Source organism: Prionailurus bengalensis, chromosome X (genome assembly GCF_016509475.1).
Source record: "Prionailurus bengalensis isolate Pbe53 chromosome X, Fcat_Pben_1.1_paternal_pri, whole genome shotgun sequence".
NCBI lineage: Eukaryota > Metazoa > Chordata > Mammalia > Carnivora > Felidae > Prionailurus > Prionailurus bengalensis.
The window spans coordinates 116,732,860-116,760,173 of record NC_057361.1 but is presented as its reverse complement, the minus strand read 5'-3'; the positions used below and the strand labels follow the sequence as shown (position 1 = coordinate 116,760,173).

The window sequence follows — 27,314 nt, the reverse complement described above, 5'->3', positions numbered from 1 at the left end:
GAAATGGTTTTGTGGGTATTAGCAACTTTTCAAGGGAACAGCTTGTGTCTAAGGCACACTGCAAAATAAGAAAAAAATTCCAGTTCATTCACAAGTACACACAATCATGATATTAAAGCAGGAAAAGGACATCACACAAAGGAAAACAATAAATGAGAGTTTCCCAACAAGCGTGTGTGTAATTTACCTTCTAAGGCCTTGGGGGCAAACAGGCAGAGCCTGAGGAGCCAGCTGCCTCCGCCGTGAGCAGTCCTGTCCATCTGCCCCAGTGTGCCAACATGTGAAAAAGGTAAGGAGGCTGCGCTGCAGGCACTTGTTAATATCGAGCTTTACATCCGAAATCAAATACTGACAGAACCAAAACACCACTACTAAGTCAATTGGATTCCAAGAATGCAAGAATATCTCAACATTAGGAAACCTATCAGTGTAATTAACTACATTAAGGGATTAAAGAGAACAACCATATTATCGCCCTGGCAGATGCAGAAGAGACTTTATACCCTTCTTTGTCTGTTCCTGACAGAACTAGAAGTCAATCAGGAATCAAGACTAGAAGAGTATTCCCATAACTGGAAAAAAGGTTATCTATCAGAAACAACGGCAACCATCATGTTTTAAAGTGAAAAAAGGTATTTGTGTTCAAGTCAAAAACAAGAGAAGGATGCTTGCTCTTTATGAATCAGTATAAATCTGCATTGTCCTAGAAGTCATAAGATCTTTATCGATGTTGTACAAGGGGAAAAAAATGAGATACAAACGTTAGCAAAGAAAAGACAAACGTGCCATTGTTTACAACTGACGTGCTCCTGTACCTAGGAATTCAAGATAATTAACTGGAAAAATAACATAGGGCTAAGAACAGAGTTTAATATGATGCCTGGATACAGGATAAATGCAAAACTTGGTGTCATAAAGGTATCAGTTCTTGACACATTACTCAAAAGGCCTGAGGCAATTCAAGGGATTTTTTTTTTCTTAACAGAAGTTGATGAGCTGATTCTAAAATTCATCTGAAGAAAATGTACAAGAATAGCTAAGTAAATCCTGAAAAATCAAACAGAATAATGGAGGAAGAAAAGCAGCCCCATCAGTTTTCAAAACATATTATAGTGCTATAGTAATTAAAGCAGAAAGGAACCAGCTCAGTAAAAGACAAAACTGGACAGAAAAGAAGCATAAGTATACCCATATACTTCCTGATAAAAAAAAAAGAATTCCAAATTAGTGCAGACGTAATTCCATAAATAACATAGGAAAAAATAAACATAGGTCCCTTACTTTCCACCATACACACACACAAAATCAATTCCATATGAACATATGGATTAAGGCACTACATAATAAAAAATAAATAACGTATTAGAAGAAAACATAAGATAATACTTTTATAATGTTGAGATACAGACACTTACCTAAGTATGAGACAAAACCAAGAAACTATAAAAGAAAGATTAATATGTTTGCCCATTTCTATAGTGAGATTGTTAGGGCAATACCACCATAAATAAACGTTGAAAAAGACAAATGAAAGACATTTGTGGTACACGGCAGACAAAAGGATACCAGCTCTGATATCCAGAGACCTCGTACAAATCAACAAGGAAAAAGACAAATGATTCAACAGAAAAATAAGGCAAAGGATATGAACGAGCAATCTCCAACAGGAGAAATACAAATAACTAATAAAAATATTAAAAAGTGCTTAACTTTACTAGTGATCAGGGGAAAATAACTTAATGGAATGAGATTGGATTTTTCATCCAAAATGCTGACAAAAATTAAAAAGAATGACAGGGTCCAGCATGCCAGGGGTCAAGTTAGCTCACACCCTTTGATCTAGCCATCATACTTCTAAGGTACCAGCCTGTAAAAATACTTGTAAATGTGCAAAAGATAGATTAAAAAGAATGTTTTTATAGCATTATCTGTAATGGTAAAGAAAAAAAAAACAACTGTTAACAATCTCAAGACATATGTGGGAAGAGTTGAATAAATTATATAGTATACCTTACTATGGAATTCCCTCAGCTATTACAACAAAATGACTTCTATTGGGGCGCATGGGTGGCTCAGTCGGTTGGGGTTCTGACTTCGGCTCAGGTCATGATCTCACAGTTCATGAGTTCGAGCCCTGCATCGGGCTCTGTGCTGACAGCGTGGAGCCTGGAGTGGGCTTTGAGCTCTGGGTCTCCCTCGCTGTGCCCCTCCCCCACCCCTGCTCACCCTCTGTCTCTCTCTCTCTCTCTCTCTCAAAAATAAATAAACATTAAAAAAATATTTTAATGACTTTCTATTGAGCGCGGCTGGGGAGGGCAAGTTGTAGAATAATACGTACAGGATGACTTCATTTTGTGAAACATCAAGAACACATGCACATACAGAGAAAAAGTAATCATGGCTGTCTCTGGACAGTGGAACTGTCACTTGTTACTCTATATACTACTGCATTTACAGTAAGCATATATTACTTTTGTAGCAACAAAAAAATAAGCTCACTCTGTAACATTTGGGTTAAAAAAACAACTGTAAGGAAACAGAAAAAAATGATGCGAAATGTCACTAGACAAAGGCAATTATTATTAACCCGTCAACACTTTTTCAGTCTCTGGTATGCACATTAAACATATCTGAGATCTTCCTCTATGTAGTTTGGGGCTTGTCTTTCAATTATTGTTAAATTGTATTTTCCCTATAGGAAATTTAGAGAATAAAGAACTACAAGAGAATAAAAAGCCCATGTATTCCAGCCACCCAGAGATAACTGCTTAAGAAATACCATGCAATTTGAATTCACCGAATTGTATTATGAGTAATCAACGCACAGTGTCTCATCGATCTATGCATGGCCCGCTTTTATTTTTATCCATTAACTTATTGGATTTAATTTTCATAATCGTACAATTCTTAGTCAATGGTATGCTTTTAATTATATAAGGAACACCCACCCACCCATTGAACCTGAGTGCTAGAGTACGGACGATAACTTCAATCCACTTCTATGATCTTCTGCTATTCCAGCCCCTTTCCTCAGTCCCAATGACCATTATCCCGAAGTTTTTATTGATTCTCCTTTGCTTTTTAATAAAATATTTTAAATCCCAAATATATATGTGTACCTAAATAACACAGTGTTTAGTTTCACTTGTTTTTGAATAATATAGGAAGGACATCCGATTATATGTGCTCTTCCGGGACTTGATACCTTAACATTATAGAAGTACAATCTACCCATATTATTATGTTCAGCAGTAGTTCATTTCTCTGCTGTATAATATTACACTGTGTAAATATACCACAATTTACCCATTTTCCTTTTGGGACTTTTACCACCGACATAGTAGTGTATATTCTTCTGGTCATTTTTCAGAGGACATTTATATAGTTTGCTTTCTAAACATTTGACTGTTATACATACTTCCATGTGACCTGTTCCTCTCACTAATGAGATCTTGTCAACATATTCCTATTTCAGTGAATATTCTTCTGTGGTAGAAACTTAAATGGCTGCATAGTACTCCGTCATAGAGTTACCATATAATTTTATTTAACCACCCCCGATTCTTGGACATCTTGACTGCTTATGGGTTTTTTGCTCTGATAAACATTATGATGTACATATCCCTTAACTCGGCAACTCTCCTTTAAGAATTTATCCTAAGTGATACCTGAACAAATTTGCACACAAGCATGTACAGGGCCACCATGGAAGATGACACAGTTTGTGTTCTGCACAACTTGTGTAATGTATGTGCTCATCACAGCAGTTTTTAGAATACAAAACAACTAGAAAGAACCTGATGCCCGCCAATAGGAGATATTAAAGTTACATATTAAAATTAGAACATAGACTCACAGTCACTGACATGGGAAGACGTTTATAATTTATTGTTAAGGGGAAAACTGGGTTAAATATAAGTATGATTCCATTTTGTAAAAGAGAATAAACATACCTGTGAAAGAGGGTGGAAAAATATACACCAAAAACCTTATAGAAATTATCTCTAAGTATTGAGTTTATTTGAGATCTTAATTTTTTTCAATTTGGTCTCTTTCATTTTGAAGTGTTTTCAACAGTAAAACTTGATTACATGTATAATAAGATGAATAAATAATGAACGTTTATGCACAATCATTTAAATATTTTTCCTGAATATAAAATACTTTCACACTGTAAGAACTTTGGGAGAAAAAAAAAAAAAGAACACCAAGAAGTACACACAAGTCACACATAAACGTACCCACCTAGAGATAATTAGTTCACAATCTCCAATATGTTTATTTCTAGTCATTTGTCTCTGATTATATATACTCAAGATAAATGCAGTCACACTTTATATAATCTTGTGTGCTGATTTTTCACTTAACATTATATAATATCAACATACCACAAATATTTTAATGAAAGAATATTCCATCACATGGAAATAGCACATTTACCTAATCATGCCCTTAAAGTGAGACCCTTAGGTTTTTCTGTTTTTCACTATGCCAAGTACTACGTGAGGAACATCTTTGTGCATGAATTATCCGCATTTCAATGAAATAATTTTAAATGAAATCTTGAATAGATTCACTGAGATGAGAATATGAAGTCAAAGAGTACCAACATTTTTATATCCCTTGATATATAGTGCCAAAACTATACTTACTATACATACATTTTTTAAGGCAGCATGGAGTAGTAGGGGAAAAAAGAAGCCAAACTACATGGATCCCATGCCCATCTTTAGTACTTGCTGTTTAACCTGATTAGGGAAAACTGATATAAAACATCCATCTTACTAATCAAATGAGAAAATAGATCCTTCAGTCACCATAAGTGTTACTTCCTCAGGAATGCTTTCCTTAACTTTCCAGACTCTCACAACATCCTATACTTACTTTTCCTTCATGGTCTTGCAACAACTGATAGATAATTGTTCAATTATTTGTACGCTGTCAGTTTCCCCTAGGTGATTTTGAGCTCCATTAAACTATTCCTGGCACACAGTTGACGCTCAATAAACATTTGTTGAACGAATGAAGACATGGATGATGGATGAAATGATAGCACTTTGCAAAATAAATCATTAGACATTTGGAAGGTATTTCAATTTTAATAATAATTATTATTCATTTGTATTACCATGTAGACAATTCTAGATCTTTAGGGATCCCTTGACCAACCATAATTTCATTATGTAGCTTTAATGCTTGTCATGCCACCCAGAGGCATGGTAGCAATATTGCTGGAAGCACCTGTTAGGAGGTGAGACTTGGAGAACCAAGTAGTTAGTTCTCTAGGTCAGCATGCTGGGGGTTAGGGAGTTGTAGTTACCATTAGTTGAACACAAGACAGTAGTCAGGAATCCAGGAGGTCAATGATATGTGAAGAAACAGGTAAATCCTGGAGGTCAGAAACAAACTAATGATAAGTGGTCTATATAGTAAGGTAAAACTGGAGAATGGTCAGTGGTAAGAGATTGAAGTTGATGGGAGGGCCAAATTCCAAGCACCAGGAGTCAAAGCATGGACTTATGAATATGATTCTAAAGCAAACGGCTCTTGAACTCAGTGCTTCCTTATTTCTGCCCAAATTGAAAACGGTATCAGGAAGTGTTTGTGCCTAGTTCCATACACATGGGCAAGGGAATAATAGTAAATAGTTGAGGAATGAGATCTGTGGATACAAATATGTTCTGATAGTGACAGGAAAAAGTGAGACCATTTGGACATAAGATCTGATAATAGTCTGCACATAAAACGGAAGCAATCACGCTTTGGATCCCATAATTCTCATCTTGACTTTCAGCAGCAGATATTATAGCATAGCGGTTAGGATCATGGGCTCTGGTCACAAGCTAGCTGAGTCCAAATCCCAGCTTTCTCATTTCACTTATTAGTTGTGTCCTTTGGACAAGTTACTTCACTTCTGTGTGTCAGTTTCCTCATCTGTAAAACGGAGATGACAGCACCTACCTCAATGGGTTCTTGGGAAGATTAAATGAGTTGATGCATGTTACAACCTTAGAACAGTGCCTGGACGTAGCAAATGCTATGTCAAGTGTTATTATTATGATTACTATTATTATTAATTGGTCACATAAGACCAAACAAAAACTGGTGTTAAAAGAAATGGATAAATACGCTGTATGTTAACTCTAATAAACAGTCTCTAAACAGGATTTTTTTTCATTAAATAAGAATTTCACTTGCACCTAAACATAGTTGGCTATATGAAACCTATAAGCATTAGGGAAGTAGCAAAATTTCTCACAGCAATCCCATCAGTGTGTTTATTTTCCAGAGGCTGTTTTATGAACACTATCTTAAAAAGTTGTAAAGCATAAATACATATTTACTAATAGCAGAAAACACTATTAAGCTGCAATACAGTTAATCCATAAAATCTGGTCTGTAAGAAGGAACACCTTATTACATTTTTTGAGGCTAAATCTACTGTAGGCAGGATTACTTGTGTTGGAGGGCCTGTCTGTAGAAAGATCTGAACACAGAAAGGCTTGGACTTGGGAAGATTAATTTTAAAAAGGTCTGGACCTGGGGAAAGGTCAGAAGACCTGGACTATGGAACATGTTAGAATACCTGGATATTGTAGACACTGGAAGACCCAATGTTAGAAGACCGGCACTCTGGAGACGTTGGAAGATGTGGATATTGAGCCCCCTGTTGGAAGACTGGGTAGTTGTCGGAAGACGTGGAGATGCTGGAAGACGTGGAGTTGCTGGAAGACGCAGAGATGCTGGAAGACGAGCAGATGCTGGAAGCCCTGGAGATGCTGGAAGCCCTGGAGATGCAGGAAGACGTGGATTTTCTGGAAGACGCGGCTTAGTTGGAAGACGTGGATTTTCTGGAAGACAAATTTGTTGGAAGACGTGGGTAGGCCGGAAGACATGAATTTGATGGAAGACACAGCCTTGTTGGAAGACGTGGATTTGCTGGAAGACATCGATTTTCTGGAAGACGTCGATTTTCTGGAAGACCTGGAGGTCATTGGAAGACGTGGATTTCCTGGAAGACATGGATTTTCAGGAAGACCCGAGTTGTCTGGAAGACCTGGATTGTTTGGAAGACGTAGATTTGCTGGAAGACCTGGAGGTTCCTGGAAGACATGGATTTTTTTCCGGAAGACGTGGATCTCTAGGAAGACATATATTTGTTGGAAGACCTGGATCTAGTGGAAGACATAAATTTTCTGGAAGACGTGGCTTTATTAGAAGACCTGGATTTATTTAGCGGAAGACATAAATTTTGTTTGGAAGACGTCGATTGACTAGAAGACTGGATTTGGTGGAAGACATGGATTGGTTGGAAGATCTGGACTTTTCTGGAAGATACGGATTTGGTGGAAGACGTATATTTTTCTGGAAGACATGGAGTGAGTGGAAGACCTGGATTTCTTTCTGGAAGACATCAATTGACTGGAAGACCTGGATTTTCCGTTAGACATAAGTCAGCTGGAAGACTTGGATTGATTGGAAGACTTGGATTTGGTGGAAGACAGTTTTTTTTCTGGAAGACATGGATTGGCTGGAAGACCTTGAAATTGCTGGAAGATGTGGATTGTCTGGAAGACCTTGAAACCATTGGAAGACATGGATTTTCTGGAAGACGTGGATTTTCCTGGAAGACGTGGATTTTCCTGGAAGATACGGGTTTTATGGAAGACCTATAATTACTGGAAGACGTGGATTATCTGGAAGACATGGATTATCTGGAAGACCTTGATGTTGTTGGAAGACTTAGAATTTGTTGGAAGACTTGGAGTTGCTGGAAGACCTGGAGTTGTTGGAAGACCTTGACACTGGCACCATTGGAAACCCTGGACATTGGAGACATTGGAAGCACAGGATATTGGAGACATTGGAAACCTTAGATTTTGTGGACATTGGTTATTCTGGACGTTGGAGACTTTGGAGACCCTAAATGTTTGGAACTCATGGGTATTGGAAGCCCTGAATACTTAGAGGCATTGTAAGTCCTGCACCTTGGAAGCCCTAAACATTGGAAGATACAGACAATGGAAGATCTAGACATTTAGAAATCCTAAAATTGGAAGCCCTGGGTATCGGGAGATATTTGGGAAACCTGGATATTGACACATTCATGTTAAGACACAGAATTTGGAAGCTATAATTTTCATGATGCTGGAAGTCAAGGACGTTGGCAGCCCTAGACATTAAGAGACTTGGACAGTAAGATGTCAGGATGTCAAAAGACCAAGTCATCCAGACATTGGGGATGTTGGAACACCTAACCATTGGAAAACCTGGTTCTTAAGAGATATTGAAAGACTTGGGCAGTGGAAGAACTGGTGACAATGAGACATTGTAGAATCGGAATTTAGGAGACACTAAAAATTGTAGGAACCAAATGATGTGAGAGCTAGAAGATATTAGAAGAGCTGCACTAGGACACAATAAAACGTGGACTCTAGAAGACGTGCATATATGGGACACTGGAGGATTGGGAACATAGAGAAATTGGAACTTAGAACTCTGGACCCTGAGACAAGACCTGGAACTTGATGATTGATTATTGGAGAAAGGAGAAGACCTAGAGTTTTAATGTCCCCGATGATGAGGAGATTAGAAAACCCCGGCATTGGAGATGCTTCAGGCCAGAGAGTGGAAGATGTGGGCATTGTAACATTTAGAAGATCTGGCAATTGGAGATGTTGGAAGCTGTGAAGCTCAGAAAACCTGATGTTAGAGATACTAACGAATCAAAAGGCCTACTCTTAGAGATACTAGAAGGTCATGTTGAAAGATATTGGCAACGTTGAAAGACTTTCACATATGGACCTGATGTGACATTTAAAGACATATGATAAGGCTACTCTAGTAGTCTTTATAACTATGGCATCTCTCACTAAAAAGCAAAACACAGAGAAAGGACATCTTAGGAAGATGACAAAGAGGAAGCAGGGAAATTCAAGCGAAAGCGAGTAGTTTGAATGGGTTGGAACCTATTTTCATAGTCCCAGTGAACTAGCCTTGTATTGTTTGACAGGATGTGAATGAGGAATTATCAAAGATGAAGGAATATCCAGCTTGGAGAACTACTTGACTTTAAATAGGAGTCAGCCAGCCAATGTTTTCTGTAAATAGTTAAGATTTTGTGGGCCATATGGTTTCTATTGCAACTACTCATTTCTATCATTATAATGTAGCCATAGGCGATACATAAATGAGTGGGCATGGTTGTGTTGCAATAAAACTTTTATTTAAAAAAAGTTGGGCCAGTTTTGACCCAAAGGCCTTAGTTTGCCAGTTCCTGCTCTAGATGCCAAATCTAGGGTATAGTAAGTATATTAAGTACATCCCAGGCTAGCATTCACATGCAAAAGAGTGTGTAGAGCAATTTGAAGCCCGGTGGTAAATAAAGATACCATGTATGTGATGATGCTCAGGATAGGCGGCTAGCAAGAACCTGAGAATGGAGTTTAGATCTCCACTTAATTATTCCAGGGGCACAACAAGAATATTTGTATTTAGAGCCAAAATTGAATGGGTAGCATTCAGGACCCCAGGCAAACGGGGCTGGGGTTCAGTGAGGATACCCTAACTCGATAGGCTGGAAGCTTAAAAAGAATATTAAAGAAGAACGTCACTTTTACACACCGGGGTTATCCTTCCAGGACTAAGCACCGTTCATCCAAAGAGAGGGAGCCCCCAGCCCAGGGCAGAGAATAAGTGGCAAAGCCTTCACTCTGTGTCCCATATTCTTCTCATTAGGACACTCATCATGCCACCGCCAATTAATCAAGAGCCAAGTCTAGGTGTTCGTAATAATGGAGGAGAAGAGGAAGGAGACTACAGCTTTGAAGTCTCATCTCAGGCACTCTGGCTTCAGGTAATAAGTCTAATTTCTGCTCTTACCCACCAGAGCTTAAGCAACAAACGTAAGAGATCAGGGTTGAGTTGTAAAGCTGAAGATCTTTAGTACTTAGGCAGGGCTGAGGAAGACACGGGTGATCACAGACACTGTAGGAAAGAGAACACTGGCCGGCAAAACTGGTTACAATACGCTGGGACCAGGTCATGATTTAAAGGTTAAGTAGTGGAATATAGAGACAATGGGCAGCCACTGAAGATTTTTGGACAAGGAAGTACCAGCATCCGAATTGTACACGAGGAAAATTTGTCAAGCAGCCAAGTGCCGAAGACTACCAGACATAATATACTAGAACATCAAAGACTCCCAGGTTCAAACACTAAAAGAGTTGGGATGTGAGTTATGAAGCCACTATAATCATCCAGGCTAAGTGGTAACGGGGGCTTGAACTGAGGCAGTGACAGCTCTGTTACCCAACAGATCCAGCATTTGGATGATGATGAATACTCAGCATTCTGGAAAGCATGATGCTAAGTTTCTTGAATGCCATCACAGAATGCATGAAATAGCAAAGATGTTCAGAAGCGAGTTATGCGGAATTGTCGTCCCCTCGTAAGAGTACTTAGATATCCAATTTTCTCTCAAAGGCAGCTGAGCTAATAATTTGGTGGTTTAAGCAAAGTAGGTCCTATAGAGCTTTATTGTTAGCTCCTATTAACACAGAGTGACTTAATTATCTTAAAAGTGGAACCAAGTGGATGGATTATTTTCTAGAGAATAGGAATATATCCATGTGAAAAAAGTCATTAAGAGTCATCCGTATATGAATAAATATGCAAGGGTAACCACTTGATAAATAAAGCACATATAAATGGAGCTGCAGTCAAGGAGTACCACAGGGGCAAAGGAATTATCATTTCAGGTATCTTTCACAAGCAAAGAAAAATATTGAAAATCAATTTTTATTCCTTCTCTCTTCTTAAAACCATCATGCATACCATTTTTTGAAGGAAATTAGATAAAATATCAAAATATTAAAATCCTGCAAAAACATGAGTAAACCAGCATCTTTAGTTCTATAATGCTTGTTATAATAATAATAGCAACAATTTATTGAGCGCTTACTATGTGCCAGGCACTGTACTAGGCATTTCATATAATCTCATAGCAATCCTATAATGGCAGGTATTTTTCGACCCCGTTTTACAGATTAGAAACTCAAGTCTGAAATGGTTAAAAAGCATGCCCACAGTCACGTAGCTGGTAATTGGCAGGGACAGGATTGAAAGCAACTCTGATCCCCAAACCTAGGCCCCACGCTGGCTTGCCGCACCCCAATAGCTCAAGGGTGATCCTGCGGGGACCAAGTGCCACTCACGCAAAGAGAGGGAGTCCCCACCCCAGGCAGACAAGAAGCCAATGGCAAGGCCCTCATTTATCTATGTCCCGTGTTCTTCTCATCACGGCCTTCCTCATGCCCCTGCCAGGAAATCAGGAGTTAATTCTAGGTGTTGGCAAAAATGGGTTAATTATATCACGGGCTTTATGCAGTAATGCAAGAAAGATGAAGTGCAATGTCTCAAGCACACTAGATTCCTATTTAATTTCCCAACGTTTGTTGTTCGCGCTAGTGAAATGTCCTATCTGGGCTTTCATCTATTTTCTATGTGATTTTATGGCTCCCAAGAACATATACACTCTGTTCATGCCACAATTTATTTCTGAATTCTTAGATAAACAACCATAGCACATTGACATCAAGACCATTAAAAGGTAACTCTATGTAAAGTTCAGTGATCAATATATTCCATAGCACAAACGTGGTTCGCACACTCTTCGGCTATACACGCCGTAGAAGCCCTTTATTAGCATTCAGGTGGTGGCAGCTGTGTAATCCAAATGTGTGGTTTAAAGAGCCTTGTCTGCATTTTGAACGGAAAAGATTTTAAACAAACAAAGGGCTCTTTTTAAATGTAATACCAGTTTTCTAATATTCTCTACAAGTTTCATCAACCTGGGCTGCCCTTTCTCCCCACCTCCTTTTCCTTTTCTTTTCTTTTTCCAGTGGTTAAATATGTCTGTAAAGAAGGAAAACTCCATGCATTTCATAATAGTGAACACAACAATTTACCTGAACCATTTGACAAGAGGAAGATTCTTTTCACCCAAACTGTGCATACAACCTTCTAAAAGAAATTTCAGCTTGTCAATTTTGGGGACTATTCTTAATTTTAAAAAGAAAAAAGAGGGGCGCCTGGGTGGCGCAGTCGGTTAAGCGTCCGACTTCAGCCAGGTCACGATCTCGCGGTCCGTGAGTTCGAGCCCCGCGTCGGGCTCTGGGCTGATGGCTCAGAGCCTGGAGCCTGTTTCTGATTCTGTGTTTCCCTCTCTCTCTGCCCCTCCCCCGTTCATGCTCTGTCTCTCTCTGTCCCAAAAATAAATAAAAAACGTTGAAAAAAAAAAAAAGAAAAAAGAAACACCCATTTGCATGGCAATGTTGTCATTCATTTCTATTTCTACCGCCTAGGTCTATACCAACTTTCAAATCCACCTGTAAGTTCTGCTGACTTGTTAAACTCAGCCATATTGAAATGTTCTAGATTTTATCGTCATCAATGAAACTTCTTAGATTATTTTAACTGGATATTGCATTAAACAAGAATTAGATTTATCTCAATTATTTTATTTCAAATGGCCTGGTCCCTAGACAAACATTTGCACCTCTCAAGCCAAAGTCTAGGCATTTCTGTGACAACTAAAATGATATAATAGTTGGTTTCCCATTGCATTATTTTTATATTAATGGTTCCTGGTTGATGCTGTTCAACTTAAATTTGATTTCTCTAACTCTGGTCAAATTTAAGAGAAATAAAATGGCAAGGCAGTAATCTCAAGAAATGGTAAAATTCTCAGGAAACCACATTCTCTAAAGGCATATGGAACCACTGATTATACGGGTAAAATAGTCATCGACTTAAAAATATTTACCTCTAGATATGACTAAGAATGTACCAATTATCCATGGAACCTTGAAACAGTAACCATACAGAGTTCTCTGCTTTGGTTTATGAAAACAATAGATACAACATGTTAAGATGTTTTACTCATAATATCTATGCATTATTATTTTCCCCAAGCCCTGTAACTCAAGAAGAAAAATCGCCATTAACACAAATAAGAAACTCATAGGAGGTCCTCTCTTTCTTTTCAGGAAGTTGATGCCATGTTAGTTTCTCGTTTTTCTATGCCTAACTCTCTTTTCTGGAAGGCACTAAAACATGGTAAAAGTTGAACCAGAAGCACGATTTTTAAAATAACAGGAACACAGTACAGTGATGCTGCTACTTACCTTGGTCTCTATGAAAGGGCTCAGGCACACTCACAATCAACCAATGAGGTTGATGCACCTTTCTTTCAAGGTGCAGAGAGAGAGGGACCTTAGAGACCAAGTGGTCCTATTCTTTCACGACAGATAAGGGAAAAGTAGGGTGATTTGAATAAGACCATCCACTGAGTTAGTGGTGGAGCCGAAATTTAGAATCAGGGTTTCCTAGCTGCTGGGCCCACTAGCATTTGTATTACATTTTCTACTAGAATTCTGTTCAGACTGAGAGCAGCAGTTAACAACCATGGCTGTATAAAACATCGGTTGCGGAGCTTTCAAAATATACAGGTGCTGACCCCGTCCCTGATTCAGTACATCCAGGGGCAGGTCCCAGAAATCTGTGTTTTTCAAAGCCCCCCAACGTGATTTTGATGTGTCGAGAACTACTGTAAGGCAAGGGAGTGAGCTCCTCTGGCACTGTGGCGGGCCGCTAGACCCACAGCACCTGAAAATGAGTTTTCAACTCTCATCTGCGTCTTTTGAACCTGTTGGGGAATGCCTGCTATCTCAACTGTACCTATGCAAGCAAGCCCTTTTAACTCTTGGATTTTCTTCCCTTTCCTCTGACCACTTCAAACTCAGATATAGGTAAGCTATCATTCAAACCTTCAGCCGCCGAGGGTGGTGTGGATCATTGGATTTCTACCACCTTTCGGGAAGAAGTTTCGATATCCCTTTCCCAGAGGGTATTTAAATATGCAAATCGCTGGGAAGACCAGATAGGACAACAGAGAGGATCAATGGAGATGAACTCTGGCAGCTTTCACTCCTTGAGTAGATACCAAGAGTAAATCCCAGAATGCATTTTAAACGCACTGCCTTAAAGACTGACCAATGGCTACATCTACAACTGCTGGAAAACAAATTAACTGATACCAAACGAATGAGTCTAGATTCTTTCTGTCAAAATGGCAAGTTAGGCTTAAGTAAGATTAAAATAAATGTCAGTATCAAGAGTACAAAATCAAGTTGTCCACCCACATAGAGTAACCCCCCTCCCTACGTATTAGAGTTGACTTCCTGGAACCCTCACTGTAGAGGAATCTGTGTTGGGGGGACTTATGAGCCTCGGCGGGGGGGGGATTGCAGCAGGGAAGTGGGTGTTATGACAGCCCAGACACTTGGTCTGTTCGCTGAAGTAAGACACTAAGTAAAGTGAATCTTGTTGGTATTTTACTAATTTCACATCAGTAACAGTGATGACTGGGCAACCGATTTCTGTTTCTCTCTGATCTCAAAGTCAGGACAATCATGCGTCAGTGAAAATGCTGGTCATCAGAGTAGTGATAGGGAAAGAATCAAGACAATTGGGTTTTGTCTGGAGAGAAGTAAGCTCAACCTTCCGTTCTACTTTCCTCTTCCAGCACTTGGATCACCACATCATCAGAGCTGTTGGAGTCTGAATCCCAAGGGTCAACTATCTGTGTGTGGCCTTTCTGCCTGCTGTTTGTAGAATGGGTTTGAATGACATGGCCCGAAGGTCCAGCCTCTTCTTCCCTGTTGAAGCAAACAGAGAGAAAGACTTATTGGCCTTCGTTTGAAGGTTTCTTATTACTGCTTTATAGGGTTGTGGGTAATCGTTTAAATCTTGCCTTCAGGTCAATAAATATTCCATCGAAAGATCTCTCTCCTCTGAATCATCACAGCAATTTGACTTGTGGAACAGCTGCTCCTACATTCTTTGAGTTCTGGATGTTAACCTATGCTGACCTGCGGTATCAACTTTTGATGTGATCCCATCTCTGAAAAAGTTCTCAACTATCTTCTGAGGGTGAGAATCTAACACTTCAGCAAAATGTCACTTAAATCAATGTCTTCAAATCCTTCACCACCCAAATGTTTTGCAGATGCTACAACCTTTTCAATTTCGTCTACCACTGGGAGAAAACTTTCAGAGTCCATTACAACCTCATTCCCAAGTTTGTGCCAGGCTCCATTAAGGGTCGCCTGTGTTATTTCTCACATTGATCCTTCCACTATTGTTAAAGCATTACAAATGGGGAAATTTTGTCAAGCTACTTTCACAGTCAGTTCTGGCGTCTCTCTCATACGATCTGCAAGGTAATCAAATATACGCCAAGTACAGTACCTCACAAACAATTTTCAGCACTCCCAGATGCTTGGGTTGAAGGAGTGGAGTTGTACTGGGGGGTAGAGGTGACTGGAACACAAGGATCAGCATTTACTATCGCACTTTTGGCAGTAGGAGCAGGTGTCCAAAAGCAGCAACTTTGAGTTCAAGGTTTTTTGTTTTTGTTTTTGTTTTTTTGGTTTAAATATTGTCTAACCTCAGGAATGAAGACTTCAAAAACTGGCCCAAAAAGAGTTTCTCAGTGATCCCTACTTTATGGTTTCCCTTCATGTAAACAGAAAAGTGCTTCTAGCATTCTCTTTTAAGAGGGCAAGGACTTCGCAATCTGTGAAGCAATGTGGGTTTAATCAATCACCAGAACCGTTGGAACAAAACAGAACTTTGAGCTTGTCCTTTCCAGGCTTGAAGCCTCTGGTCTTTTTCTCATCCTCTGCAAAAGGTGTGCAAGTAGGCATGTACTTCCTGAACAGGGCCATTTCGTCAGCACTGAAGAAATAGCCATTTCCCTCGATCCATTCCCTCAGGTATTCAGGGTAGCCAGCAGCAGCCTCACGATCTGCTTCCTCTGCCGACCATTTCTTTTCAGACAGACCACAGCATTTCTTAAACCTAGCCAACCACCCTTTACTCACAGTGAATGTTGTAACCTTTTGTCCAGATGAAAATTGAAACTTGCGTTTTTGTGATGCTCGCTGGCAGATTACGCATACAGGAGGAGGCCTATGCAGCTCTCTCTGGGTTAGAAGCCACACGTGCACATCTTTTCCATGGTCTCTGTGTTGGCATTTCACGTTACGTATGATGTTCTTGATGATTCTAGTGTGCCCCTCGATTGATTGGCCCTAATAGCTTCTTATTTTTATTGTGCAAATCATAGATTTATTCATGCCAAAAAAAGGAAAAAAAGGGCCCCAGAGAGGTCTTGGTTTCACCATTATTGAGCATTTCGAGAACTTTCATTTCGTTTGCTGCAAACATCACTTTTCTTGCCCTCTTTGCTCTTCTAGCATCTGCACTCTTGCTTTTCTGCTTGGGTGCCATTCCTACCCAGACTCAACGCAAATTTCTAATTAGTGACAGTTTTAGATGACTGAGCAGTACACGACACTAATTCGTGATACGCACGAAGCAAATGACAACATTCACAAGACAAATAAAAACAGCAAAACGGCTTTTGCGTGACAACACGTGCGTGTGCTCAATGGCTGCAGAGGGGACAACAGGCAGAAGAACAAGGGCAGAAGCAAGCGACCCGGGTGTCGGTCTCGTCACATGAGACAGTCAGCAGGATAACGTGATGGCGACGTGAACTTGCATGCTGTTCCAAAACTCTCAAAGGCGCAGAGTAGACAAACTCCAGTTTTGCAGGAAAATGACTTGCAGTTGTGAAGGGATCGCGGAAGTCAGGAGTGAAGGTCAAGTCTGCCTGGCTGGGATGAGAAGCACATATAGCACCAGCTAGAAGAGAGCAGACACAAAAATAGGAAATGAAGTCAGGAACAGAGGCAGATTGCCTAAGTAGCTTTTACATTAGCGAGGAGAACATGAACTTGGGGTAATAATAATATACGCCAACCTGCCCTTACAGAGGCTGGACCAATTTGTATGCTTACCAACAGTGGAGGAGAGCCCTCTTCTCCCATATGTTCACCAACATGAAATATTACCAATCTTTGTCATTTGCACCAAACAGAAGGTGAATAGCAAGGTATCTCAGTTTGGTTTTAATTTTCATTTCTTTAATCATCTTTCCATATGGTGAGCCCTTTCTACTCCATCTTTAAATTGTCCGTTTATATCCTTTGCCCACTCAAAAATTTTTCTCCTACTGATTTGTAGGCACTATTAGCATATTAGAGAACTCTCCTTTTCTTTTTCGTTTTTTTAAAAGTTTATTTATTTTGAGAGAGAGAGAGGATGTGTGTGTGTGTGTGTGTGTGTGTGAGCAGGGGAGGGGCAGAGAGAGAGAGAGAGAGAGAGAGAGAGAGAGGGAGAAGCTCCAGCAGGCTCCAGACCGTCAGTACTCAGCCTGACACAGGGCTCAAACCCATGAACCATGAGGTCATGACCTGAGCCAAAATCAAGAGTCAGATGCTTAACCGACTGAGCCACCCAGGCGCCCCTACAGAACTCTTATTTTAAAGTCTATGCTGCAAACATTTTCTTTAAGCCTGCCATTTACTTTTTAATTTTGTCTTTTGCCATAAAGACGTTCAGATATTTATGTAATCAAACGTTTCATGCCTTGCTTTGAAAAGCCTTTGCCTCCCTAAGATGATAAAAATATGTTCACGTATTTTCTTCCAATATTTTTATAGTTCTGTGGTATCATTTCAAGGTATTGAGGAAAGGAAGGACTCCTTGACGAATGATGGCGGAATGACTGACCATCCAGCTACAAGAGTGTCAGGCCTCTCTCGATGGCACTTCCCCTCTGTACGGGAGACAGGAGTTCTGGTAGACTCCGAGCCCCACGCTGATTCCCAGTTGATGGCTCAGCTTTCTCCGGAGGTCACTATAGCTCAAGGAGGGGAGAGTAATGAATAATTAATTACTCTATATTTTTCTGGCTTAAGTTCTGTTCTGCTACCGGTCTATACTCCTGACTTCTGTCAGCTGAGGGACAGTACCAAGTTCTCAGATCTCTGATCTGCCAATAATCGCGTCACTCATAATTCACAGTCAATCACAGTTTGGGCACGACTGGAGGAATCTGGATATGAGTAGGCTGTCAGGCAGAATAGGTGACTGCCGTTGACTTTATTAGGTATAATAACGGAACCGCGGTAAGATAGGCCAATACTCACTTTTGAGGGTGGAGAACTGAAGCAAATACACATATAAACTAGTCACTCATTTTATCAAAAATGTTAACAATTGTTAAATCCACGTGCTTGGCAAGTGGGCATTCACTTCACTACTTTATTTCTCTGTAGATTTGAACACTCTCATAATAAAAAGTGTGTGTGTGTGCATGCACGTGTGTGCATGAGGTAATAATCTCGTATTTCATGGCTACATTTTAGGTACCATCACGTCTCTGTCAGTGACTTTTCAGGTTAAATATAAGATTAAGAATTACAACTAAAGAGAAGCGCCTGGGTGGCTCAGGTTAAGCGTCCGACTCCTGATTTCAGCTCAGGTCACGATCTCATGGTCGTGGGATCAAGCCCCGCGTCAGGCTCTGCATTGACAGCACGGAGCCTGCTTGGGATTCTCTCCCTCTCTCCACCACTCGTACTCTCTCTCAAAATTAAATAAACTTTTTAAAAAATACAACTGGGGCGCCTGGGTGGCGCAGTCGGTTAAGCGTCCGACTTCGGCCAGGTCACGATCTCGCGGTCCGGGAGTTCGAGCCCCGCGTCGGGCTCTGGGCTGATGGCTCGGGGCCTGGAGCCTGTTTCCCATTCTGTGTCTCCCTCTCTCTCTGCCCCTCCCCCGTTCATGCTCTGTCTCTCTCTGTCCCCAAAATAAATAAACGTTGAAAAAAAAATTAAAAAAAAAATACAACTAAAGAACAACTGATCACTGGAGGGGAATCACTTTAATGAAGTATTTTCCCCCCGTTAAATCAATAGATTAAATACTAAGGCATCACACAGCCTGAATCCCAGTATCAATTTAAAGGTATGAGACCAATTTCCAGGTCTCCTTTTTCCCTACCAAACTGGAACAGAAGATTTATGGCAATTTTATCCAAAAGGAGATTATCTGAACCTGGGGACAGCTCAGCTTCATAATACTAATAGCAACTCTTTTCCACACCGTACAAGAGATGGAGATTTATGAAAGGAAATCAGGAGCAAACAAGAGGATAAAAACTGATAACCCAGGGTAGGGAGACTGACTACTTATGTGCGTAACCGAATCACTGGGTAAAACTTCATTCGACCAACTTTCAAATGAGAAAATACATTTCTACCCACAAAATTCACTTCGGGTCAGCCTTTCACCCTGTGTCCTTTGACCTTTGGCTAAGGGACATGTCACTTTTGTAAGACGCTGGCACCAGGCCAGTGTGAAGAATAAAGCGTCTGAAATAAACGTCCTCCGTCACCTTTCAGTTCTGCGAGTTGTGCAGAGCTTCGAGGCGGTTAGGACGCTATCAAATAACGGTATAACCAAGTGTTCCTCTTCTCAAGGTATTATTCCAGAGTACATTTATCTAAAGGGTTGAGAGCTTACCATCATGCTTCCGGCCCCTGTGAGTCCAAGGAGGCCTGATATGCTGTCGAACGAGAAATAAAGCCCGATTGAGCTTTGAGTTGAGGCTCACGACGTTCAAGTGCCCGAAAGGGCAGGAGCGTCTCAGGATGTTGATTCTGTCAGCATTTCAACAACGGGGAAGAATAAAGGATTTCTAAAAGTGCCACACCCTGTGAGGATTTGAACAGCCAAACAGGATTGAGCTCCTTTGAAGCTTCTGTTATGAAGGGACATTTGGTCTCGGTGGCGGGGGGGGGGGGGGGGGGGGGGGGGGGGGGGGGGGGGGGGGGGGGGGGGGCTGCTTTCAAACAAGCTGTGCAGAACTATCATCTTCCCCCTTCAAAAATCTTAAAACACACACACTCAAGTGGTGAACTCAAAAAGTACAGAGCCCCGGAAGCATTTCACCTTTTAATACCCATAAATGGCAACCGATGGGGAGATTTCCATGAGAAATCTTATTTTCTTCCAAAATTGATAAACTACCCACAACATGTTTACCAGGGGGATAAACCAAGCTGTCATGCAACTGACTTTTGAGACCGAAGAACCCTAAGAGAGCGTTTCAAAAGTAAACCCTTATGATAACAAGTTTCTGACATGCATTCTCCTCAGACAGCTCGTGCTTGTCACGTACCAGGGCCACGTGGTATGAAGAATCCAGAAATGAACGGAGAAAAAACCTTGATCTCAAGAAACTTAAGTGTTCCGGGGAAGGTGAAGATAACGCGCGATGAGGTAGAAAGTCACACATTCCCTAAGAGTTACAAACAATGTGTTATTGAGGCCTAATCCTGTTTTGTCCATTTCTACTTTATGTACCCTGCTTCGGGCCCTTCTCTTTCCTCATCTGAAGAAAGATGTGACTTCCTAAGTCATCCGCCTGCCATTCAAACCTACTGACCGCACTGCCTCCAGAGTAACCTTTCCTTTTTTTTTTTTTTTTTTTTGAAGTTTCTTTATTTTGAGGGGAGGAGCAGAGAGAGAGAGGGAGAGAGAGAGAGAATCCCAGGCAGGCTCCACACTGTCAGCACAGAGCCCGATGCGAGGCTCGAACACGTGAACCACGAGATTGCGCCCTGAGCTGAGACCGAGAGTTGGGTGCCTAACTGACTGAGCCACCCAGGCGCCCCAGAGAGCAACGTTTCTAAAATAAGTGTCTAAGCCAGTGCTGCCGCCACTTGAAATCATTCCGTGAGTCTCCATGGCGTATGGAATAAAGTCCAACCTCCCTGTGTGTGGTGCTGTCTGCCTACTTTCCCAGGCTCATCTTTCACTGCCTCTCCGTTTCTGCCTCTGTAATCTCCGCGGTAGCCATTAAGGGGCTATTTCAATCACCCGGATTCCCTTAACCTTCAACGCTAGGTCAAGAACCACCTCTCCCAGGAAGCTTTCCCTGATCTCTCCGGCTGTGTCTGAAGCACCGGCTGGCTCTGAAGTAGGGATCGGAGCTCTCAGAGCCTCCTTCCCAAATTTACTCCGATTGCAGCACTGATGACATTGCACCGTGCTGCCATCTGGTTCCCTGTGTGTGTCATCATCTGTGGATGCCTTGCAACGCACGCAAAAGTCAGTATTTGAATCGGACTTTGAAGAATGGGTAGGATCTCCAGCATGTGGAGAAGAGAGCAAGCGAGTGGGAAGTAAGAGGCAGGAAAAACGCTGGGGAAAATTAGACGAGGTTGAAAGACAGGGTAGCTGAAGTGGATGGTAAAACAGGGTTGAAAGTCTGTTGAGGCAAGTCATGGAGGGCCTCAGATGGCAGGTTTCTTTTGTGAGATGGAGTTACATTTAACTGTCTCGGTATTAACGAAAGGCTCTGTTTGCAATAAATAAAAAATTAAGGAGATGTTTAGGATGAAGCAGACCTGTTCTTTGTTACTATGTCCCAGCACACACATTCCCACAAGAAAAAGACCTATTTGTGTCCTAAATAATTTATGTGCACCGTGCTGATATTTATTATCACGTTGCTATTTTGTTCTCGCTATTTTAATGTTTGATAACGACAGTTAGGAAACATCTTCACTTTCCTTCCATGGCTTGATGGGTCATTAATCAAATAGACATCCACAAGTTATTAATAATAATCTATTTTTCACATTAATATTCCATGGAAAATCACGCATATTTCTTACTGGATCCAAGTATTTTTTATAGCTCTGAAAATTCTCCCCACCCCAAAAAAATCAAATGGAGTCCATGTGGCAACAGTGCCCTCTGCCGGCTACAGCGTGGAACAGCTACACCGAGACAGGGAAGAAACGCCAACACCCATCTGCGGTGCGCCCCCGCGGGACAAGGTTCCCCCCATGCCTGCCCTTTCTCAATTTCTTCCCCTTTTGTATTAAGCAGAATGTTGACTTAATAGCTCCTCAAAGTAAGCAAACTCGTCTTAACAGGCCAGGAATCTGGCAAGTGATGGGACAAATTCCCCCTTTTCCCTGATCTTTTGAGGGGCTGGACACACCCAAAGCTTCGAAAAATTTCTTTTCTTTTTCTTGTTTTTTAGGAAAAGGCACATAAATGTGAACAACGGTTTCCTGATCTCTTTCATTCGCTCTTCCCCTTTACCTCATTTTCACCGGCCTGCGTGAGACGAAAGGGAGCATTTAGTTCGGGAACCCAGCAAGGAATCCGGCAGTCACCGACCTAGTGGCCAGCCACGTCCCAACCTGAAATACAACTGGGCCGTCCCCTAGGCCTGGGCTACGCGTGCCATTTGTCTCTCAGCCATAACGACCGCAAACCACACGAGCTCGGCAGAAACTGGTTCTAAGGGATAATGACAACTGAAAGCCACTTTGAGCCAGCGCCCAGCACTGTGTCTGGTTCCCGGCTGAGAAGAGTTATATGAGGTATGACAAGGGAGATGCACTGTAAATTATGGAGTGTCATCGTCATTCAAGGTGCCTGCATCATTGCAAATTCAGACTGAATCGCAATACCAGGAAAGGCTCCTGGCAGGCTTGAGCCGAACAAGGCGGCCCGGAGCATAGAAGCATCCCTCTTTCTGCAAATTAATTTCAAAAGCGCTTCCCAGTTACTCGTGGTTCCTTCAAAACACATATATTCGACCCAATTCCGCATGGGTTCCTACTTCTGCAGTGTTTTGGCGATTGGAAGGCAGAGCTTTGCGACCTGGGGGTCTCGCATAAGCTCTGGCCTTCAGTCTCCTCCAAACGTCGCACCGCCCCAATGGCCTCGGTGAGCCAAGAACTGGGCTTTGCTCCTTGAGGCACGAGGTGATGAAGCCGCAGTGTCTCCAAACCGAACTCACTGCAAAGAAAGCAAATGAGAAGTAGGACCGAGGTCCAGAATTGGGGACCACGGGGGGGGGGGGGATCACTTCGGAGTTGATTCGCAAAGCCCAGGATTCGGATGAGGCCAGCGTGGCTAAGTCGTGCCGAGTCGGGGTCAGATCGTGTCTTTATTTCACATGTTGATGTTTTGTTCATCATGGATTTTTCTTTTTGCATTAACTTTGAATTTTTAAAGATGTCGCATTAAAATTTTTATCTTAATTACCGTGTGTCTTGGTGCCCCCCCCCCCCCGCCTTAAATTTCGCGCCCGAGGTGCCTCCCCGGCTTTGCCCTTGGCCCGGGCCTGGTGACTGGAGTGCGGGATACGAGATGGCCTTAGTCGCAGCTGGGGAAGAGGTAAAGGGCCGCCCCGAGCAGGGGGTGGGAACGGAAGCCTGGGCCCCTGCAGTTTGGGCGTGGGGGAGGGGCGGAGGTGGGGCTGGAAGCCGAGGCCCGGGCTCGGGCACGTCGTGGCGGGGCCCCCCCCCCCCCCGGCCCCCCCCCCCCCCCCCCCCCCCCCCCCCCGGGGAATCGGCTAGGTTAAAGCGGAAGGCCGGAAGGCCGCTGCTATACCTGCTCTGGCTGCTTCGGCCCCGCCACCTCCTCTCCTAACGGCCAAGATCCGATCTGCTCCCCGGTGGGGACGGAGCGCCGGGTCCTCGCAGCAGTGCCGACCGAAGCAGTGCCCTGCGGCGCAGCCTTTGTCCACCTGCTGCTCCCAGGAGAAACCTGCCCTCCCCCGCGGCCGGCCGCCCGCCGCGCCGGTCGCTCGTCGCTGGTCGCCGCCGGAGGTCCTCTCGCTCCGCGCTGGGTGGGCTCATCCCCCGCGGGGATGGGAAGACTGCGTGCCGTCACTTCCCACCTGGTCGCTGGCTCCGGACGTTTCCTCGGTTACGCGGTTCAATCCGCTCCCATCCCCTTCCCCGCGTCCCAGTCCGTCCGCTCCGTCCCAGCAACAGCGGCGGCGGCCCAGACGCACTCTGGATTAACCATCTCGAGGCCAGTGATGACACTCCGCAGGGTTATTCCTTAGCGGTCAAAGTCGCTGGTCCGCCTGATCGTTGGGGCAAGCGGCAAATCCAAAAGAACTTCAGATTTGGGGTAGGATTTAGCAAGTGTCAGTTCACCAGGTTACTTCGGGTTTCTTCCGAAGCAATTAACATGGCTTGTTCAAGTGAGACCGGCGGCTAGAATGGAAACAAATACTCCTGGAAAAAGGATGCGAAAAATGGGTATGCCACACGGTTGTTTTAGTGTGGTAAATTACACTCAAAACAACCAGGAGGGTGGAAATGCACATTTCCCCCAGATCCCTAAAGACGTACTTCACTTCCGGAGTCCTGCCTTCAGATGTTTGGCTATTTTTAAGGCCTTAGTATATAAGTGATGGGCAAAGTCCGTAAGTACAAGGACAAATGCCAGATTTACCAATAAAAACACAAGTCACCCAGTTAAAACTAAATCTCAGGTAAACAACAAATACTTTGTTAATGTAACTATGTCCTATGCAATATACAAAACTTGGATGTTAAAAGCTATTCATTGTTTTTAAGTGAAATTCAAAGAAGTGAACTTCAAGTTAACTAGGTGTCCTGTTTGTTTGGGTTTTTTTCCTGGCAAGTCTGATAACAATGCATCAGCTACTTGAAGTCCTTTTTTTATAGTCAGTCTAACAAACAAGACACAAGCCTATATTGAGAAGTAGGCAAAAAAAAAAAAAAAAAAAAAAAAATCACAAGTTTTCTTAGTAATTTGTACACGCAAAAAAAAAAGCCACATTGAAACATTTATTATGAAAACAGTAAAAAGTTTATTTACGTTAACCAAGGAGACTGTCAATCTGATAGTTCAGATTATTAAGGGGCTACAAACTACTCCCCGGGGAATAAATCAGGCCTGTTGCCATGTTTTGTAATGGTCTTTGAGCTTTACATTTTTAAATGGTCAAAAAGAATCAAAAGAAGAACAATATTTTGTGGTAAGTAAAAGTTACAAGAATTTCAAAATTCAGTATCCATAATTAAAGCTTATTGTAACCCAGTCACGCCCCCTAATTTTCTTACTGTCTCAGTCTGTCTTCACGCTTGTAGCCTGTAAGAGCAAAGTCAAGTCAATGAACAGAAATGGATGGACCTGCAAAGCCGGAAATTTTTACTATCCGGCCCTCTTAGAGAAGCACTTTGTCAACTCCTGATATGGATGAAACCATTACCTGTAAAGCGGTGTTATAAATAATCATTAAGTCTGTTAGCTACAACTCTGAGCAGGCTAAACATTTCCCTATTTGTAGAAATTATTTGCTTAGCTGTCCTTTTTCTCGTAGTGAAAAGAAAAGGACCCTATTTCCATAGATCACAATTTTGGTGAACTGAAAACCAATGGCGTTGGAATGAGATTTGTTTTAACAATATAGGCTGTCTCCGCTTTTCACAATGTCTAATTCACCCTTTGTCCATTGCTTCACTGCCTCGCAAATCCGAATATTGCTGCGGTTCCTAGATCCCGAACCTGGACAGTATTTTACCAAGTGGCTCGCCTGCCATCTAGTGGGGGAAGACGTAAGTGAATTATGATTGATTGATTGATTGATTGACTGATTGATTGATTTAGACAAACGGACTGGCTAGCTATATAACCTCTAGGACCTTGAATGGTGATGATAAGAGCAATTCCTTACATTTGAATAGCAGTTTGCCATTTACAAAGCATTTCCCCGTAGAGTATTTTAATTAATCCTCCCTCGGAACAAGTGCTGTGTTATAAGCAGACCTTCTTTGCCCTATCTTTCAGATGAAAAAACTGAGTCTGAACATTAGCTTATACAGGGTCATACAGGTGGGCTCCAACCCAAGTGCCACATTCTTTTTGCTAAGCCTAACCCTTCCGAATTTAAGTTCCTTTGTTTCTACATTTCTAGCTCTACTCTATGAATGGTTTTGAAAGTCTCTATTTGCCACAAGTACATATATTTTAGGAGACTTCCACGGATAGTTTTTTAAAACGAACATGACCCATCCAAAATATCCCTTCTCAAGAAAAAAAAAAATTCAAAGAAGGCCAATGCAATTTTTTTCAGGCAAATTTGTAATTAGTATTTATCAAAAACAGGGTATGAGTTAAGATCCATTTTCTAATGGAAAATGGAAGGTGCCAAAAGTGGGCAGAAGACACTGGCCCCCTTTAAATCCTTAAGACATTAATATGTATAACATATAAGATATATAATATATATTAAGATACATAAGATATAGAAGATTATTATATAATAATAACTAAGATATAAGGTATATAATAATAATAACGCTTTCAGTGCAATACGATCCCCTTACTTTTAGGTCTACAGAATGTTGTTTGCATATGGCTTTGAGAGTGTAAGAAGGGAGATTTGTGGGCTCTTCCAGGAGCTACTAAAGTGCCTCTGTCTTAGAACAGCAGCCTGTGTGCTTAGTGATGACCAAGAACCAGATTAAATCACCAGAGGTCAGGGCAACCCGTAAGAAAGAGTCACGTTTGCGATGACACCCATCTGCTGGGTCTACAGCTGGGCACACAGTGCGAATGGACGGAATCATGGGCCGCCTGGTACACGCAGCTGTACGTGTTGAGTGTGTCCAAAAATGCCCAAAGCATCAACCCAAGAAAGAACAGTTTCCGCAACTTTGCAGATCACTGTTCTCAGGCCCTGCCTGTTTCTGGTGAGCCTGCCCCAGTGCGAACACTTTAGGATTACTTGCAAATAGCCACCCCTTCATACTGAACTTTCGGCTTCGGGTAGGAGTATGAAAACTAAGGCCCCTGGGACATAGGAATTAAATTCTCGTATCGCTAGACTTTCCACGCCACCTTCAGTTTAACCACCGGCAGTCCCTACCGTTTGCGAGCTTTGCGGGTAGTGTGATTTGTAGATAGAGGCGCTCTCCAACTCTGGCTCGGACGTGAGCCTGGAACCATTTTACTGGCTGTCCCCATCGGCCCGGAAGCCAACGTTCCACTTGGGCCATTTTAAGCTACAGAGGCCTGGTTATTTATGGGGCTAGTACGTGGCTGAACCCCGGTGTACCTTAACAGTTATGCCGAGAGGGTAGAATCGAACATTCTGAAATAGCCCCTGAGGTTCACTACTGGTTTTTTCAAGCCCATCAGGTCATCCTAGGTACGTCCCTACAAGTTCACAGCACGAGAACTCCCTAAAGTTGCTCCTATTTATATCACAACTATTATCATTATTATTACTACTGACCACACTGCTGCTACTGACGACGACGCACACCGTACGGGGTTCCCTCTTGTTAGACACTGTTGTAGGGGCTGCATATGCATGAACTAAACCAATCCTCACGGACTGTACCTGTGCGATGTTCACACCAAGGCCCAGAGAGGCGAAGAGACTCGCCCAATCTCAGTAGTGAGCCTGAACGCGCACGGTGCGGCAATGACAGAATCAAAGCAGTCCGATTCCAGAGCCCTAGCTTCTAATTAATATGGCCTCA

The 27,314-nt window shown here is 42.2% G+C and overlaps 1 protein-coding gene and 2 long non-coding RNA genes across 5 annotated transcripts in view; 2 read left to right on the top strand and 1 right to left on the bottom strand.

The window, feature by feature from the left end:
• The first annotated feature begins 5,227 nt into the window (after positions 1-5,227).
• On the top strand, positions 5,228-6,659 carry LOC122477920. The gene is made up of 3 exons (XR_006295791.1): positions 5,228-5,243; positions 5,307-5,312; positions 6,551-6,659. It is a non-coding gene; the product is annotated as an uncharacterized LOC122477920 (long non-coding RNA).
• A 27-nt stretch (positions 6,660-6,686) lies between these two features.
• CDR1 (cerebellar degeneration related protein 1) lies at positions 6,687-7,237 on the top strand (the record flags this gene model as incomplete). Its single annotated transcript, XM_043570028.1, is given in 3 exon segments — positions 6,687-6,856; positions 6,858-6,986; positions 6,988-7,237. Coding segments are annotated over 3 exon segments (549 nt in total), but the record flags the coding sequence as incomplete, so codon positions are not given.
• A 7,142-nt stretch (positions 7,238-14,379) lies between these two features.
• LOC122477918 overlaps positions 14,380-27,314 on the bottom strand; it is a 52,859-nt gene continuing 39,924 nt past the window's right edge. The window contains exons 5-6 of one of the 3 annotated variants that reach the window (XR_006295790.1): positions 15,948-16,773; positions 14,380-14,720 (exon numbers count right to left, since the gene is read on the bottom strand). This is a non-coding gene — a long non-coding RNA (uncharacterized LOC122477918). Of the gene's footprint in view, positions 14,721-15,312; positions 16,774-27,314 lie in introns of those variants that run through there. The other 2 variants (XR_006295787.1, XR_006295788.1) reach the window with 2 other exon arrangements.